We start from the raw sequence: 18,601 nt of genomic DNA on the forward strand, positions 1-18,601 counted from the left end.
TGCTTGGGAGAGACCACTGATATTGGTCTGGCCCCGACACTCAGCAGGTTCACCATCATCAGCATGAACCTGAAAACGACTTTTCACACAACCATACTGAATGTAATCAGTCTGCTCACATAAATTCAACTTTTATGTTTTGTGGGGGAGAATTTTATGACTGATGTTTGGAGAATTCATGTCTCAAAGAGCAAAAGGCAGCTTTACAACCCCCAGGGTTTATTCAGGCTCATCCTGGAGGTTACTAACTTACAGCCTTGCTCTGTTGAGTTAATTACTCATCAATAGGCCTCCGTCTCATTTATGGATATCTTTGATTTTACACTAAAAGGAAATTATTACACCGAAGTCCCTGCTTTCTGACATCTCAGCCCCTTCCCCTCTTTTTTATTAAGGAGTTCAGGCTTTCAGGATATACAGTCTGTGTGTCTAGCATTTGTAGAATTGGTAAGGTGAGGGATGTCCATGACATCTGCATGCCTGAAAGCAAATTAGAGTGGTGTGTCTAACTTACCAAGTAAGACAGGTCAATATGAATTTTAAAAGACTCATTTGGATTTCCCCTGAGGCATAGAACAGCTGCTGGGAACTTGTAACAGATCTTAATACCTGCAATCTGAGAAAAGCCACTGAATCAAAGGACAAATCAAAGCATATAACCCTATTAAAACACTTTCAATTGACTGAAGTAATAAACTGGTTGGAGCTTTTTATTTTTTTTCCTGTGAAAACCCACCTCACATCATTTATTATTACAGATAGGCATGCAGTCTTTCATGAGTGGTCTCCAGTCTGCTGTCTTTGATATGTGGAAAGCCTATAATCAACAGAATACTTGTGAAATGTGCACCTGCCCACAGTGCATGCATAGTAGAATGCAAATTTCTAAAAGCATTGAAATGGGGGTTACATTATTTTACCTGCAGAGAAAAAAAAGAATCAGTGAAAAGAGTAGGGTTAGCAGTGAGTCAGCCCTTTAATTAAAGAGGAGCAATCAATCTGTACCACTGACCACACTACTCACGCCAAGTCCATCGAATGGCTAAAGTAAAGAGCTAATTTAGAACCATTAGGGACTGCCAAGTTTGCAAACAGCCCAGTAATGATGATGGCTGATTCAAGTTTGAGGCTTAGCCTTTGTGTGGCTGTCAAACCTGGCAGCCATCAGGCAGGATCAGTGAGAGACTTCTCCAAGGATAAACACTTTTTTTTTACACTTTTTCTTAGTCATTTGTATGTTCAATGGATGTTAGGGTAATGATCAACCCCCATCTTCCCTCCTCTCCATTTCCTTAGTAGACATCTGTGCTTTCATCAGCCTGGAAATCCAAAATACAAACATTTCCTGCATTGCCGAATAAAGTGGAACTGCTTTGTTCCCTTTATAAGAGGGCAGATCTACACTCTTTCTTCTTCTATTTTGTGCCAGAATCTTTCCTTTTTTGTAGTATTGTTATGGTATCTGTTGAGGTGCTCTTGGAAGTAGGTGGAGCTGAATTTTCGACTAGAGGAGTCTTGCCATCCTGTGGAATTGTGGCCCTGCGACAGACTGCCCAGGGTGGACCCTGCCTTTGCCCAACAGTGGCCGGGTTAGTCCTGTGATCCAGTAAGGAATAAAACGGGTTCCGAAAATGGATGAATGGATGGAGTCATGCAAAAGGCAGAGCTGCTGTCCTGCAACTGTTGGGCTAAACACAAACAGGGCATGTGATGCGGGTTCAAGAACGCGGGTTCTTGTTCACACTGGACTGTCACCAAAACAATAGCAAAAAGCAGCACAAAAAATGTAAAAAAATTTCTTTCACAGCTCTGATACTATATATGAAAGACTAGGTGTCATGTAGTTCCATCTGGACTCAAATCCAAATCCAAACCCCTGATTGGTCAAAATTTAACTGGCTTGACTTTCAATGTGCGTTCAATGGCTTCATATTGTATGTAGAGCCCGAAAACTTGTGTAGCGACACATGAACGTGACAGTTTTAAACGCGGAAGCCTGACATTTACACAGATTTACAAAACAAATGAATGTTCTAACGAACAGCAAAGTGGCAATTAGAGCTTACGTAGTTGAAAAATAATGTCAAAAAAACAACAATTGGCTAATTTTATTTATTTAAAAAAAGAACATTTTAAAAAAGTATTTTTAATGCACGGATAACTTGATTGCGGTTCAAAACTCAGTCATCCAGGAATTGAGCTACTTCTCTTCCAAATTGAGAAGACCCAGCTGGGTCGGTGTGGACATGTGGGTCTGAGTGTCCTTGTTTGTTAATGAATGAATAAATGGGTCATAACTTATCTCACAGGCATGTGCCATACAGTGGTGTCTATGTTATTAGTCAACCACAGACTCCCAATCATCAACAGATCCGTATTTTTTTTTTTTTTTTTACTTTTTGGTTTTTTATTTCCTCTAAATTGTTTTCAAAATCGTCTGACTTTCAGTCTTCCACTGTACTGTTTGGTTGATGACACGTTGTATCCCAGATTTTTGTTATTTACATTCCGCTGCAACAATATCTGTCCAGACTGTCACTGATGGTATCACATCGTCAGTCTCTGCCAACCACGCTGAGCGACAGAGGTGCATAGGTTTGAATGTTGCAGGATGGAGGCAGCCAAGCATGTCCTTCATCTGCTTGCCGAGCTTACTATTCACCCTCAGCTGGCAAGCAAGCCCCCACTTTCAGACAGGCGTGACCTTGAAGTGCATCAGAGCACGGGTTGTCTGCATTTTTCCATGTAAGTCCACTACGCATGAAATCTCAAACTTCTTTTGCTCTCTCATGCTCTGGCATCTCTCAGTTGGAAACTTAAAACTTAATCATCGCAGAAACTGGGACTAAATGCCAAAAGGGAATCCACAGGGAAGCATAGAGTCACTTCTGATCCTTGAAAGTCTGAGTACATTTATTAGTAGTGACAATTTCACCTCATTTACAGGCACTGATGTATGATGTATTTTTTGTTCAAATTTGCTTTTTTGGTTTGAGCTCCAAAGGACATATTTGGTGATGCAGTCTTTCCTATCTAATCTCCCCCTCTCCTCATATAGTGAAGCCTTTTATGGCTGCCTTATATGCTTGACATTTAATTAATATTTCATTGGAGAGCTCAGACAGCAAGCCAACACAGGATCTTTCCAATCAACTGTCATCGAGCAATCCCCAGAGTCTCTTTTTTCTCTCCAGTGTCATTCCAAATGCATAATGGTTTTTTTTTTTTCTGAGTTTGTCTTTTTGCTCCTATGCTCATTTACATACCTGTTCTATTCTTAGCAAATGAATAAATCAAAACTGTTGTGATCCAGATGACCCTGTTTTTCAAATGGCGCAGAAAAGAGCAGAAGGTGTCCACATGCTCACGCAGAGTCTTCCTCACTTTTGTAAACCGGCCCACTCTCACGTCTGACGGGATTATGCCGGCATGAACCTCCCCAGTGTCTTCCTCCTCTTCACGTAGAGACGAAGAAGAAGTTTAAAAACAAAAAGAGCTACCTAGAAATAGCCTCACATGGTAAACATTAGCCCATATTGGAAGCTGCATTTACGGATTCAGATGTTCAGCTGGGAGTGGAAATTTAGACTTCACTGCTGAATGCTTCACTAAAATGACACCCCTGTCCAACAAATTGACTGTAGCTTCTAAATGTGGCTTGTCTTTGGTAAAATGGATTATCAACCAACTTGTATTACCATTGAAAATTGTCTGATCTCGTGAGTCATTTCATTTTTCATATTTATAACTAAGAAGGTGTGAAACTAATTCTTCTTCAAAAAAAAAATATTTGCTATTAGTTTGTTGCTCCTTGTTCAAAAAATCTCAAACAAAACAAAAAAGACCAAAAAATCCTTTACATATCCACACATTTTTCCAATAAGGTAAGAACAATGATCTTACCAAGAATTCTTATTTTATTGAAAAAAATTCTAGTCATTTGATGTGATTTGATTTATTGATTTGTTTCAAGCATTGTAGTCAAAGCAATAAAGAAATTACACATTTATCAAACTCATTGCAAAAATGTTGAAATGCATAAATTAAGAAGACAGAAAAATAAAACAAAACAAAAAAGTCACTTAAATCACATTTGCTTAATTAAATATAGAGATAATTAACTAAAGTTAAGTAGAGCTTGATTTATTGCTTGAAAGGAGTGGGAAGAAGCAAGTTTATATAATCCCAATTCATTTGATAGTTTTACAGTTTTTGAAATCCAGTTCTGATCAGATAGATTCTTTTTAAGTAACAAATTCCAGTCCACTTATTGATGACTGATTATCTTCAGAAAACATTCAGGCATTAATGCATGTTTTCTTAAACTAGGAAACGTGCATTTTAAAGGAGTGGGATTATGTGGACTCGCTTATTCCCACTGTCAAGCAATAAATCAAGCTCTACTTGACTCTAGTTAATGATCACTATAATTTATCAATCAAATGTCACTTGAGTGTGTCTTTGTTTTTTGCTTTTTTATCTTTTTCAATATTTCTGTAATGAATTTAATACATTTATGTGAATGTGTTTATCGTATTCACTACAATTAATGCTTGAAATAAATAACTGAAATTAAAAATAGATTATTTTGCTATTGAAAAGCATCTAGATGAGATATATTTTCTTGCAAAAATAGAAAATAAGACTATGACTTATGAGGCAAATAAAAATATGTTTTCTTGTAACTAGGGCCTTTTATTCTGTTTTTGTGGTGTATATTTTTTATAACTATTAATAAAAAGTAGTTAAGTTTGACATTAAAAAAAGGTTTCTAGCATTTAATTTATTCAATGTTTTTTTTCTCTCCAATGTTTACATGTCTCAATTTTAATTTCCTTTTTTTTATTATAATCAAATTATTTGGAATTTGAGTTCTTTAGGAGAGCCTATGGTACTTAATATAAGTATTTATTTTAGTTTATTTTTTAATGAAAATGCTTTAAAAATGTAGAAAAGCAGCAAGTTCCACATTGAGAACAAATAGAAAATAAGGATTCCTGGTTACTGGATTATAAACTGTCCTATAGCTTTAGACTCCTACAGCAATAATGTTTCAGTTCACAGTAGTAGATGACTCAGGTAATATACTTTTTTCATGTAACTGCAGCTTTAATCCAAGTTACAAAAAAAAAAAAAAAACTGTTTTATTATTTATCAGCTTTCAATTAAAATAAACTCAGAAGACATTCATGTAGACAGTACCCAGAACAGTCTGTAGTTCTTTACATCCACACTGCAGTGACCCCATGTTCTCATTTAAAGCAGCCTTAAAAGAACATCTTTATACTAAGTTTCATTAAATCTTCAAACAAACCCAAAATTACATTTACAGTCTTTCTATCCACCCCAGGTCTGTTGGATAAAAGAATTCAAATCCATAACAACTTTTCTTCCGATCATGATGTTATTGCAAGGGAATATCGCATGTGCCTGAAGCCTTTGATTTCTTCTTGCCCCAGATCTGCATTGTAATGAGCACTGAGGTCAATCAATAATTCACTGCAGCTTCACTTTATAAAAAAAAGAAAGAAAAAACAGATCAACTCATGGGTAAAACAGGAATTGGGCTTTGATCTGTGCCATTTGAGGCACGCACATGGTTGTGATGCTCTCTTTCTGTGTTGTTTTTGTCAACACTGAGAGGAATAGAGAAGAAACCCGCGTCAGCTGCATGTGTGATCAGAGTTATGTATTTGATTGACTTACTTTTAATGGGGACATAAAAGCGCACCTTCTCTCAGTCCCAAGCTTTTTATGTGTCAGAGCGTATTGAAACGAATCAGCTGTTTCTTTGTAGATTTTTAAAAATCCGATGCTTGCATGTCTCTGTCTTTGAGTAATAACTGACTTGATAGTTGTTGTTTTATTTATTTATTTTTAATGAGAAATATGGAAACATTGTTCTTTGTAGTCATCCGTTTCCCTTGGTAGAGTTACAGGTTTGAAAAAACCAGAGAACAAAAAAAATATATATATAATATAGCTAAACACTATTTAACAATTATTGAATAACAATTATTTCTCCTGTTCTTGTAAGAAAGCAAATGCTTTCACTATAAAGAAAACTTAAAAGTAAGATTTGATTTCATGCTGACGAATCCCTGCATGTGACATTTACCATTGATTTGATGATGCTCGTTATAGCCACTCAGGATGGCGTATATTTACATTCTGCTTTTGTACCTTCATTAAGGCCCAAAGCGCTTTACAGTCATGAGTCCCATTCAGCCATGCACACACACATTCACACACTGATGGCGTTAAAGCTGCATAAGAAGCAATGTAGGGTTCAGTGTCTGATCCAAGGATATGTGACCTTGGGATCAGAGGTCAGACGCTCTACCTTTGTTCTGAAGACGGATGCGTATTGTAAATCATCAAAAAAAAAAACAACAACTAGCGAGTGTGTTAACAAAGCACAGGATCAGCCACCTGTTGGTAACCGTATACTTACTACTCTCCCCCTTTGATTCTAGTTCCCCCAGATGACCCGGTCATCGGCGGAGGGCCGGTTGTGAGCCTAAGGGCCGGTGACCCCCTAAACCTGACCTGCCATGCTGACAATGCCAAGCCTGCAGCATCGATCATCTGGATGCGTAATGGAGAGGTCCTTAACGGGGCCATGTACTCCAAGGTAAGCATAGAGGTGTGTGTCATCGCAGGTTTGTATAACTGATGCAAAATGTGTTGGTAAAGTGTTGCCAAGTGATTTATCTTATTCAGATCCATGTTTTTTTTTTTATGTTCCCTTGTTTTTTCTGTTTTTTTTTTTTTTTTTTTTTAGCTCAATGATATAATGAAATAAAAACATCTGTTTTTGACACTTTGCTGTAAATAAATTCAGCAATGCGATAAACAACCATGAAATGTTTCGCTCTTTGACACATTCACTGGTAGGTTCTGTCTCACTGTTCAACATGTTTTTAGAAATAAAATCTCTTCAGAGTAAGTTTTGTCCACAAATGTGGTGGGATTTTTCTTTCTTTCTTTTCTCTCCTCTGTGAGCCCAAAACAACAGATGGCGAGATCAGGAAACTATCAATAACTTGGCATTTCTTTCTGCTGTTTTGATATCATCCTACAACAGCTTGTACCATCCCACCTGTTATCATCCACTATGGCACCTTTCATGCCGGAGTCGGCCTGAATCTTTTCGTGGTGGCATCTTAACAGCAGATTGCGCTCTCCTACTTTTGATGTCCCGTTATGTAAAAAGTTTATTAATCCCACCAGTCTGGTGTTGCCGTCCCCTCGATGCGCAGACGGCTGCTTGGCATTAGCCTTTAGGGCTAATCATCCATTCAACTAGGGCCTGTCCTACTTTGTGCTTAAACAAAGCGCATAAAGAGACCTGGCACTTCACAGCACTAACACCTCCCCTGCCTTCGCTCACTGCCTGCGCCGCCTCATCCCATTATCGGCTTTTTTCAAAGAGTGGATAAATGCCATTGACTGGACCTGAGCACAGCAACAGGCCTTTTGGAATCAAATGATGGCGCGGGGGGCTGTTTGTTAGGGGTGTGAGTTTCCTTCTCTTCTCCCTTTGAGCAACATCAGATGCAGAGAAGCTCTGAGCTGGCAGTTGATGGATGCCTGCACTGAACCCAAGTTTATGCTTCTCCACCCTTATCTCTATTGCATAAGATTAAAAAGCAATGGACTCAATTAAAAGAAGATTACTTTTTTGGGTCCGAAGAGCAGTGAGAGGACATTTTGCGAACATAATGATCTCCTCTGATGGGGCTCTCATATTCCACAGATGAAGAGGTCTAATTTGAGCAGATGTGGTGGAGGATTTGCTGAGATGGCTTTACTGATGGTGTCAGGCATAATGAGAGTTGTGACCCACAGATGAGTACCCAATATGTATATCCTGAACCCCCAATGCTGTGACCTCACCAAAAACTTTTCACTGGAGCAGTATGAAAATCGTGTGTTTGGAGTTTTGAATATGTTTTTTGTGGCATTTTTTTCATAGTGGAGGGCACATTTTGAGAAAATTCTGCTCAAAAATTGCATTTCTGAGTATTTCTTTATTCAAATTGTGAATCAGGAGCAGATAGAAAAAATGCAGATGGAAAAAGAGCGTATTTGACATAAAAAGATTTGCTGGGCGGGCCACAAGATCCGCGCTTTGCTCAATTCTGATGCATCCACTTGTAGTCCAATAGATCCATGTATATCTTTGTTTTCCTCATCTGAGCTGGAATGTGGCTCAGAACTGTACTGCTGGATTGCTTGCCGTTTTTGTTTCCTCAGTAATGTTAGGTTGGGTGTATGAGCGGCTGTAAGCTATCGGGAGACTGCGTAAATAGATGGGTAATGATAAAAAACGGGGGCAAATTTCTAATAAACTACTGCCGAGCTGTGGAGCTACGTCCTAAAAAAAAAGGACAAAGGTATTTTTTGATTTAGGCTAAAACATTTTCTGGTTTATAAGTCGCAGGAGTCATAAGAATTGCATAATAAAGAAAAGGAAAAATATACAAGTCATTCAGGAGTATAAGCTTCATTTTTAGGAGAAAAGTCCAATTATTTATGAAAAAAATAAATAAATACGTCTAGCCCAACATACTGCTAAGTTCACACCAAATGCCACTTACAAATCAAATTCACATATGCTGCCTTATTTAATGTGTGCAACCCGATGCTTATTGCTTGTCCAAAAATGTGTTCATAAACTAAACGCTGATGTATTATGTCTTATAAACTATCAACGTTTCCATCATCAGAACAAAGTGGATTTATAAGTTGTCATAAAACGCTCATATCAATTAGACGACTTCGTGAAATCGGCGGGTTGAAAAAAGCAGTGAGCATGGTGTCCGAATTGCTTTTAAACTCCAGGGCACTAGATATTCCTGCACTATTTAGTTTTGTAGTAGTTAAGGATTAAGGTGGGAATTCTGACATAGCCCATGTTTGTTTTGCACGACATTTCTTCTTCTGCATTGCTTTCAGCAGCAAATACTGATACGCTCACGTACCGTACAGTGCCCTCTAGTGGTTAACAGTAAGAACAACTGCTAAAGGGCAAATGTAAAAAAAAAAAAAGATCTTGTGCTCCTGAGTACAAGTCACACCCCTTACCATACCATGAAAAAAAGGTCAACTTATACTTTGGAAAAGACGATAATCATTATTGAAAGACCACTGGGAACATTTTTACATTAGATCAAAGGATGATCAGAGTTGGTGAAACTCTAGGTTAGTTTCCACATGCCGGCAGCTGCATTGATGCAATATTTGTAACTGATGAGAGCAGCTTTGGAAAGCATTACCGTATTGCAAGATTGAGAGATATCCCCAATTAACAAAAAGAGTAGGAATCAAAAAAGAAATAAACAAAACAGAATTCTTGTAAAATCCTCCATTTCCTCTAAAATACTGAACTCCCATCTTCTCAAAAGCGTCACCACATTCAGCCTGCAAGTTTGAAAAGTAGTTCTGATGTGAGTATGTTTTCGCATTAAGACACTTTTTCTTTAAAATTTTTTTTAAAAAGTCAGTCAGAAGAAAATAATGACACTTCTCTTTGGGTTACACATATTTTTTGACAGGTGAGCTGGAGACAGAGAGGCTATTTCCGTGGTAAAGTGTTTAAATAAACAGCAATGACTTTTTCATGTTACCTTCCCACTGTGAGGAACTGCAGATTGTTCACACTCTCAGCTTCCAAGGAAAATTGTGTCACAGATTAATGCCAGGTTAAATCACTAAAGGAGAAGACGGTGAATAATAATATCAGGAAAGAAAGAATTATTTTGTCCGTATTGACCTTATCAATTCAGCTTTCTTTTATGAAATACAGTGTGGATTTATTTATTTTTGCTGGTTCTGTTTTGTCGGAAATCTTCTCTTACAGCCCAAAAGGTGTAATAACACCAAAAACGGAATGACATAATGAAATTCTCATCTGACATTTTGTAACCCTTGTGCTATCCTAGGCACTTTAACATTGGGAGTTGGGTCATCTAGACCCACTAGACAGTGCTCTGAACCTTTTTTCTTCAATGATTTGTGATCTTCACTGGTGTCCATGGATTACATGAAATCTTTCCACCTTTATCCACCTTTGTCATGGTAGGGAGAACACGTCAATGTAAGGGTGGGGTTACCTAAGATAGCACAAGGGTTAAACAAAGACAGGACTTGCATTGTATCCATATTTATGTTCACCATTGCTTAATGGTTTATATTAAGATATGTAGACAAAGCTGACAGGGTTAAATATTGTTAGCCTTATAGCACAATTCTTTCAGTCATATTAAACTCACTGTGACAATATTAATGAAAAGATATAACCTGCTTAGTAAAAATAGCGTTTTTCCTTCAAAAAAAGCTCCAAAATGACTTGGACAATTACGTTATTAGGCTCAGGAAGTACTAAATACAAGTGATAGGAGCTGTTTACTTTATCTTGTTGGGTTTGTTTGAATGTTTATATCACTACTCTTTACTAATAATGTGATTACACCTACGATTCTGACCTTATTTAACTGTTTTGAATTTTCGAGAACTTTCAAGTGGGTGTTTGAAATAAACATTTGATTTTAAGTCAGAGGTGTGTTAGGTTATTAGAATATTGATGCTACATAAATATCTTTTACTTACAGGGTAAGTAAAAGTACATTCGTTAAATAATGCCAAATTTTCTGGCTTTTTCGAGGATGAGTGAGATGTTTCAAAAGGTCATCAGATGCAATAAGAAGAGAGTCGGGATTCGAATAGAAAAAGAACGCTTTATTAAATGTAAATATAACACCTTGGGTCAAATATAATTATAGCTGTATAAATACATTTTCTCCTTGAACAAACAGTTAAATTTATAGAAAATCTTACATGCAGTGTTTGTCAAGAGAGGATTTTTGTTCTTAAGGTTGGCGAGCTTCAAAAAAACATGTTATTTTTCTGTATGTGGTGTAAAACAGGTCACAGGTTTCCAGACATTAAGCTGTTTACTGATTGGCTGACATGTTTTTTCTCAGCTAGGGGTTCTCCTTTTGCCTTTACACTTTTTATAACTTTTAAGAAAATAGCAAACCTTCATCTCCTCATTAACATGACTGACACATTCTTTCCACACACATCAAACGCCCATATTAAAGGCCTTTATACAACTATACATTAAACATTGTATTAAAAAAAACACAATCTGTGTGATGATTGGTAGCTGAAGTTAACATAAGGTGATCCAGCAGGGTTCTTTATATTTTTATAATGAAGGCAAATGTTTTGCAGTAAATGTTTTCATTTTTTAAATCATCTTTAATGCTTTCTCTGATTTTTTTCAAGGTGAATATTGCTATTAAACTTCTGGTAGCTATGTATAACTTTGTATCTTTAAAATAAACAGATATTGGAATTGGACGGTATTGGAATATCTTCCTGTCGAATCATGATACTAGTTCTCAGCCTTTTGTATGCTAGTAATGCTAATTTTTAGTTCAGTGGTTGGACTGTATTACCATTTGGTGCATATGTTCATTGTTAAAGTCAAGAGACTCAAACAATTAGTAAATAAAACCAATTACACTAAGCAGGATCTACATGCCGTAACATTTTTGCAAAGGTATTGTTTTTTTTTGTTGCTTGTGTTTTTAACATGTCCTATTAAGCAAATTAAGCTTAGAATTTCATTTCTAAGTATTTCTTTATGCAAATGTCAATCAGGAGCTGCATGTAAAAAATGCAGTTAAAGAAAAGAGCGTATTTGTGACGTAGAAAATCCACTTCCTGCTCCATTCTGCTTTGTTTTCCTCTTCAGAGTTGGAACCCAGCTCAAAGCTGCGTGACTGGATAGGACCAGTATTGCTCTGCATTTTTGTTGCACATCTGTTGTAATGTTAAGTTAAGATTGTGAGGAATTGTACGCCAGTTGGAGAGCGCATAAACTGAGAGCTCTCAGCGTTGGCGAGGCGAAGGAGAGCTGGGGTTGCGCTCCCTCAACTGTCCTGCCCCTAAATCAGAAACAAATTTTTGAAGAACTCCTGCCACTCTGCAGAAACTATGTTTTTTTTTTGGCTAAAAACGGCACAACCATAAGTAACCCTTGTGCTATCTTAGATGACCCCACCCTTACATTGACGTGTTCTCCCTACCATGACAAAGGTGGATAAAGGTGAAAAAAGATATCATGTAATCCATGGACACCAGTGAAGATCACAAATCATTGAAGAAAAAAGGTTCAGAGCACTGTCTAGTGGGTCTAGATGACCCAACTCCCAATGTTAAAGTGCCTAGGATAGCACAAGTTACAAGACCAGAGCTTACTGTTCATTCTTTGCCAATGTTTTCATTAGCTACATGTTTCCTGGAGGTCAGATATTTGTACAGCTTTCAAAAGCACCTAGAAAACAACAACACAGGTAAATCCTATTGTGGCCTCCTGCATTTAAGAGAGTGAATATGCAAATAAAACAGTTGCAGTGTAGAATCCTGAGGAATTCCATTCTGCAGCCACTAAACAACAAAAAACCAAACCAAAAAAAAAGATGAATGACTGATGACTGCAGACAGATTCAGAGCGATGAGGGAAACAATTCCAACGGTGCCACAGAGGATATAGCTTTGTCATAGCCTCCAACTGGCAGTTGATGTGACTCACTCACGACCGTGAATTCCATTACAAGGTTTTTCCCATAAAACTGGTCTTCACAAAAGACAGCATTAACCACATTCTTCATACAGAAAACTAGCAGAAGTTTAAAAGTTTGTTTCTGCTTCAGCGTCAATAAATATGTGAAAGATTTTCTTATCGCAGGTTATTTTAGGTGAAGCGCTTGAAGTATAAAAGATTCGATTTAAATGAAAAAAAAATTTGGCTGCGTCTAGTTCAAAGACATTTCAGTTACAGGATTCAAAATATTGTTTTATTGGAGTGAGAGCACATGGAATGTGTGTATGCATATATTTTGCATCTGTTTTGTTTATAATCTGATTCTGAAAGATGTTTTATTTTGGGAAAACTCCTGGATTCTCTCCCCCACATCCCCCTCATTCTTGACGCATGTCAAGTCACTGGATCACGTGTCGAAGATACATCTACTGCAACGACTGCTAAATTGAAACCTAGCAAAATTAACAACAAAAAAAGATTTTAAAAAAATATTAAGAAAGTGTCTTTTGGCAGAAAAGATCCACAGAGGAAATAGATGAAGAGCCTTCGACTTCAAAATAAAAGAAAACTACAATAGACAAAAACCAGGAGTCTTTACTTAAAAGAGGTTGTTTCAAGTAAAACAAGTCTGCACTGCATATACTATGCAGGTACCACATCTGTAATGTTGTGATGATGCTGCTAATAAAGTTGCTCAAACAGTGGATGAAGCTTATTGTTACGTTTATAAAATACCATTTATCTATCGCACCTCGAAAGTCGTATTTCTTTTAGCATCACTTTGACCATTATGGGTTAAGGGAAAATCTAGCGTACAAAGAAAGTTTAAAGCAGCTGCAAATATTTTACAGAGGATGAATATAAACTTCACCATCTAAAGTTAGGTTAAACTGGAAGCTAAATAAAAATCAGACACCCACCTCAGCCTCCTACAGGCTGCTCCGTGAAAATATTGTCTGACAGTAAACCGGTCTGTGGCCTAAAAAGGTTGCTGACCACTGCTCTAAGACACAACAGGAGCTTTGTCACATATTTAACCCTTCAGAACAAATGCACCTTAACACAGAGAGAGGTAATAGTTTACTATGCTCTAAAAATGCTGGCTGGATGTTGATTTGGAACACTGTTGTTTTTTCATGTGCTTTTGTGTGTGGAAATCCATAAACTAATCCAAAGGTAGCAGTGCAGCAAAGCAAGTCCACAGTGAGCTCCTACGAGTCAAAATAGCTGTTCTGTTTCCATGTTTCCATTTTAGAACAGTCTTCTTTTTACGAGCAGCACACAGCACCAGTGAGCCAGCTTTAAAGGAATGGCAAGGAAATGCATCTTGACTTTGTGGTTGACCACACTGCACCCTGATGCCCACGCAATTTGTTCTAGTCAGTGACTTTGTTCTGTCCTGCACTGTTTAACATGGACTCCCAGAGCCCTCCCCTGAGCGTTTGAGGGAGACCGAGAGCTACTGAGCGCTACCAACCCATTCCAGATGGCTTCCACAATGCAGGGCTCAGAGGATGAACGCTCAAAAGAAGATTGATTTCCTTTGTGGAGAATGACAAACCAGGCAGCGGAGCGCAGCTCTCTAAACACACAACAGAAAAGCTCAAAAAGCATCTCATATGTATATACATGTACAGTATAGATTCTTTTCTTGGTAATATATGATTGAGTTGCCTCTGTTTATAATTGCTTTGCTCTTTCCCCATTTGTTCTAATGTTGATTTTAAAAAATTATTGTTATTATTTTGTTTGAGCACCTTACCTGGAGAACAACGGCTCAAGTCATAGACCCAGATAGATCTAGACCTAGATAGATAGTTTCAGTGTTTTTACAAACTAGTTAACCCTACATCATCATCTATTTAACACTTCAGAGTGACCTTTGTGATTGCATTCTTTTGTTACATGCACTCATACAGGTTGCCCATAGAGAGTTGAAATAAGAAGGGGCTCCCTCTTGAGAGGTCTTGCAGTTTTCTTGAGCCTATTGTGGCCACCTTCACCCTTGTGCTATCTTGTGGGGTCCAGATGACCCCACTCCCAATGTTGGGAGTGGGGTCATCTGGACCCCACAAAATAGCACGAAGGTTAAGGTACATCATGAATATGAAACCATTGTCGTGCTTGTGGTAAATGTAACATGAAGTATTTGTAAGGATAATGTGAGTAACAAGCATTCATGACGTGATGATGGCGTACGGTCCTCTATTGCCGTACTCAAGTCATTAGTGAGGTGCGCGCACTCATGACAGCCAAATAGGTGCCCATAGGATTCCCACATACACTGCACTCTGATTGTCTAATTGCTTCATTTCTAATTGTCAGAATGTGCTCACCTACCACTTTAATAGTGCTTACATGTTGTCTGTGCAGCACGCAGGGTTCAGGGGCATTGAAAAAATAAAACATTCGTACGACGTGTCTGTATGTCACCTACCTCACCTGTACATACTTACAGGTGCATGAATATTTTCACTCACCAAACCATGTACGACTTTGATATTTTCTGTGGGCCACATGAATGCCGTACAGGTTTGCCCATTTTTCGCCCTGAGACAGCCCATATTTACCCATTGGGGCACTTGGGACTAAGGCACCTGCTCATTCCTGGCCTTTCCTTAACTTTTTTTTCCCCTTTTGTTCTCCTTGCTAACTTAAATACACAAAACCTTAATGTTTTTTTTTGTTTGTTTTCTAATTCTACATTTTTCTGTATTCATTTGTCAACTAGTTATATTCAGAATTTAGTAAAGTAGTTGTTTTCTTAATTATCTTTATTGTTGTTTTATCAATTTTTTACTTACTTTTATCAAAAGTACAGTGCAAGACTTCTGGTGTTGATTATCATCATTCACAGAATTTTTTTTTTACTCTTTGCAGGCTTTGGTGCGGGACGGCAGAAGAGAAAGCACAGTGAGCACGCTCTATCTATCACCTTCCAACATCGAGACGGGTCAGCAGATCATTTGCAGGGCTTCCAACAAGGCGGTGCCCAACGGCAAGGAGGCCAGTGTTACAATTGACATCCAACGTAAGCAGACCACAGCTTCATCTTAAATTTTTCTAAACTTATCTTTCTAAAAAAAAAAAAAATGCTAGTAAAAAGTGGGAGAAACAGCCCTACAGCATTATCATCAGCTATGATTGGCATTTATAATTACTTTGCCCTTCGCTTTTTTACGTGATTGATGCTGCATGATGGTTTTTGTTTGCTCTCATGAAATGTCAGGATTTGTCCATCCAATATTAAAGAGGCTTCCTTTTTGGTCCAGCTACCGTCTTGCTGTGGCACAATGCAAACTCTTTTCACCTCTTTTATTTCCTTGCTCGTGCCATCAATCTTTTTGATGAGAATGTCCACAATCCTCGCTCCAAAATAGGCAAAGCAAGCCCAGCGTGTAAAACATATTCAGCCTCAACTGTCAGGAATCCTTTTTTTTCCATCAAGAACTGCTCGCAGTAAGAGAAGGCCTTTGAACAATGAGCTTTTGCATCACTTGCAACCCCGTCAACACCATTAAGTATGACTAATAAAGCAGAAAATGCTATTTAGGGAGCCATTATGACTGACGGCTCCATTCTTTTTATTATGCACACCACAAGAGGCAAGCATGGCACGGGCCGGCACAGCACAACAAGGCCGATTCAGACGCGGGAGTAAGGAGTGATTAACAGTCGTTGGTGTGTGCGACGCTCGAAGTTTCTTCCTCTTCCTTTTTGGTCGTCCAAAACAGAAATGTGCCCACGTGTAAAACTGATTTGTCACCATGAATAATGATGCGTCTGTGATAAATGCTCGTCATCGCAGCATCATCCTTGTCTCTGGTTGTATGATTTAACCCTGAAAAATGAGCAGAGCAGATTTCTAATTAGCGTTTACAAAATGTCATCTTTATACAATTAAAGCTCCTGAAAACATTTTTCACAGTGTGAGATCACACCAAGCGACAGCACAGACTAATTGTTGAAACTGTCTCCCGCAAGGCCAAAGCTCTAGCCTTCCTCCTTCATGCTCAACCAGCCTCCCACTTCCTACACAGATTTGACACTTTCGCAGTGTACGGAGATTCAGTTTTCAAATAAAGCTGCTCGCGTCGCAACCGCACTTTTCATTCATTTGGCTATCAGTTTGCCAGATTTCCATGCAGTCTAATTTAATTAGACGTGAACCAACAGGCGACGTCATGTGAGACACACACACACACACAGGTGGCTGCAGTGCAAGCGCACAATGCATCCCGTCCTCCAGACACATGCTGTGAGCGTGGTGCTCAGACATGTTCAGTGCAATTGCCTTTGTCTAGTTACACTGCTGTCTTGAATCATGTATGTGCAAAACTAAAGCTTGGCAGAAATACAAGGCTACTTTTTACACCTAATAAATAAAATGACGGTTACTGTGATTACAGAAGACTCATTTCTAAAGCATGCTTCATTTTTATCACATTGTGGAAGTCTATGGTGATTCAACAATACTTTGGCTTAATGGCATATTTTTATCTTTCTAAATCAAATAGCATTTTACTTTTTAACTGGCGATTAATGAGCAATTCAGACAGGCAATTTAAAAAATGCAGTTTGAAAGGGAGGATAAAACAACATTTTCGTAGGTTTGTTTGGTTTACTTCACTGAAAGTCAATTTCCTGTAATGTTTATTTTTAAATCTTTATTTAATGTGTCCAATTTGTTTTCAGGTTTGTTACATTTAGCTGAAAAGTTTTGATGAACGTCAGTGCTTTAAGCAGTTCTACATTTTTTACACTGTTGACTGGAAAGATTTCCTTTTTAAAGTTAATGTGTCTGTACTCATTTCCTTTGTGAAATGAAGGTATTTGTTGTTGTTTGGAGGCAGGATAGAATGTCAAAATATTTTATAGTTATATCCTTAAACTACCACTTCAGATTTATGGCACTGTGACAGGATGACAGGCTTCAAGCTTAAATGGCCAAATAACAAAGATATAAAAGTTTAAACTGACAGAAATAATTTGAATAGATTGATATTTTCATATTTTGGGACAAACATATACAAAGGTCCAAAATGGCTATTTCACCACAACATAAAGTCAAGAAACATATGGTTATAATTAATGATATTGAGAAATGATAACTTGGTAAATTTAAAATTATTAGTGGCTAGAAGCTACTGCTTTCACAACACTGAGGGGCTGACATTAGGACATGTTGCAACTTTTTCAAAAACCCGTGAAAGTGAACCTGCACTTTACTGCTGCTCTCTTTTCCGAAGCCTTTCACAGCAATGCTGAAATGCATCACTTACGTATCAGGGTAAATGATTCTTTCTGGAGGTGTCAGTCAGGATGCCAAATAAATGAAACCACTAACAGGCTTCGCTTTACAGCGGTGCTTTGGGGTTCTCCCTCTCTCAGGCCCTCTTTATTTTAGTTTTATTGTATTTTAGTACACACTCAACAAAGCAGTGGTAGCAGTGCAAAATTACAAAGCTAATCAATTTAGTCTTTGTGACTAAATCAATTTAGTCCCGGCCAGCAAGGCCAAGTGGGCCCCATATTGTTTAAAAGTGGGAAAAAAATGTGGAACCCAAATGGGTTTGTCCAGAGTTTCCGTGGTGGCCCCACCTGTGTTAGCCCACATTGGTGGGCACTCACTGGGCGGGCCCGCTACATTAGCCAGCCGCCCAGTTGACATATGGAGTTAACTCAGTCTCAATAATCAGAAATGCACACAAATGTTTCACAAATACACACACTCTGATTCACAATTGTAATTTTACGCAAACGTGCAATATTAATTTGGAAATGTACACATTGTGTTTCACAAATGATCACCCTGTGTTTCACACTAAAAATTTCACACATGCACAATAAGTGTTTCTCACATTTGTGCACGCTATGTTTCACAAAAACACAAAAAAAATTTCAGAAATGCACAATAGATGCTTCACAAACATCATTTCTAGGTAAACTTGTAATATGAACTCACAGTTCGTGCAAATTTTA

At 38.0% G+C, this 18,601-nt stretch overlaps 1 protein-coding gene across 16 annotated transcripts in view; it reads left to right on the forward strand.

Annotated features, from left to right (window-relative positions):
• Nucleotides 1-18,601, forward strand: part of kirrel3b (kirre like nephrin family adhesion molecule 3b) — a 186,114-nt gene that overhangs the window by 121,317 nt on the left and 46,196 nt on the right. For 8 of the 16 annotated variants that reach the window (XM_023961934.2, XM_023961935.2, XM_023961939.2 and 5 more), the window contains exons 5-6: nucleotides 6,477-6,646; nucleotides 15,500-15,650. In XM_023961934.2, the coding sequence (XP_023817702.2) occupies nucleotides 6,477-6,646; nucleotides 15,500-15,650 (321 nt within the window). The remainder of the gene's footprint in view (nucleotides 1-6,476; nucleotides 6,647-15,499; nucleotides 15,651-18,601) is intronic. The other 8 variants (XM_023961936.2, XM_078929882.1, XM_078929885.1 and 5 more) reach the window with 1 other exon arrangement.

Source organism: Oryzias latipes, chromosome 13 (genome assembly GCF_053564925.1).
Source record: "Oryzias latipes strain Hd-rR chromosome 13, Olatipes_Hd-rR_3.1".
Classification (NCBI taxonomy): Eukaryota; Metazoa; Chordata; class Actinopteri; order Beloniformes; family Adrianichthyidae; genus Oryzias; species Oryzias latipes.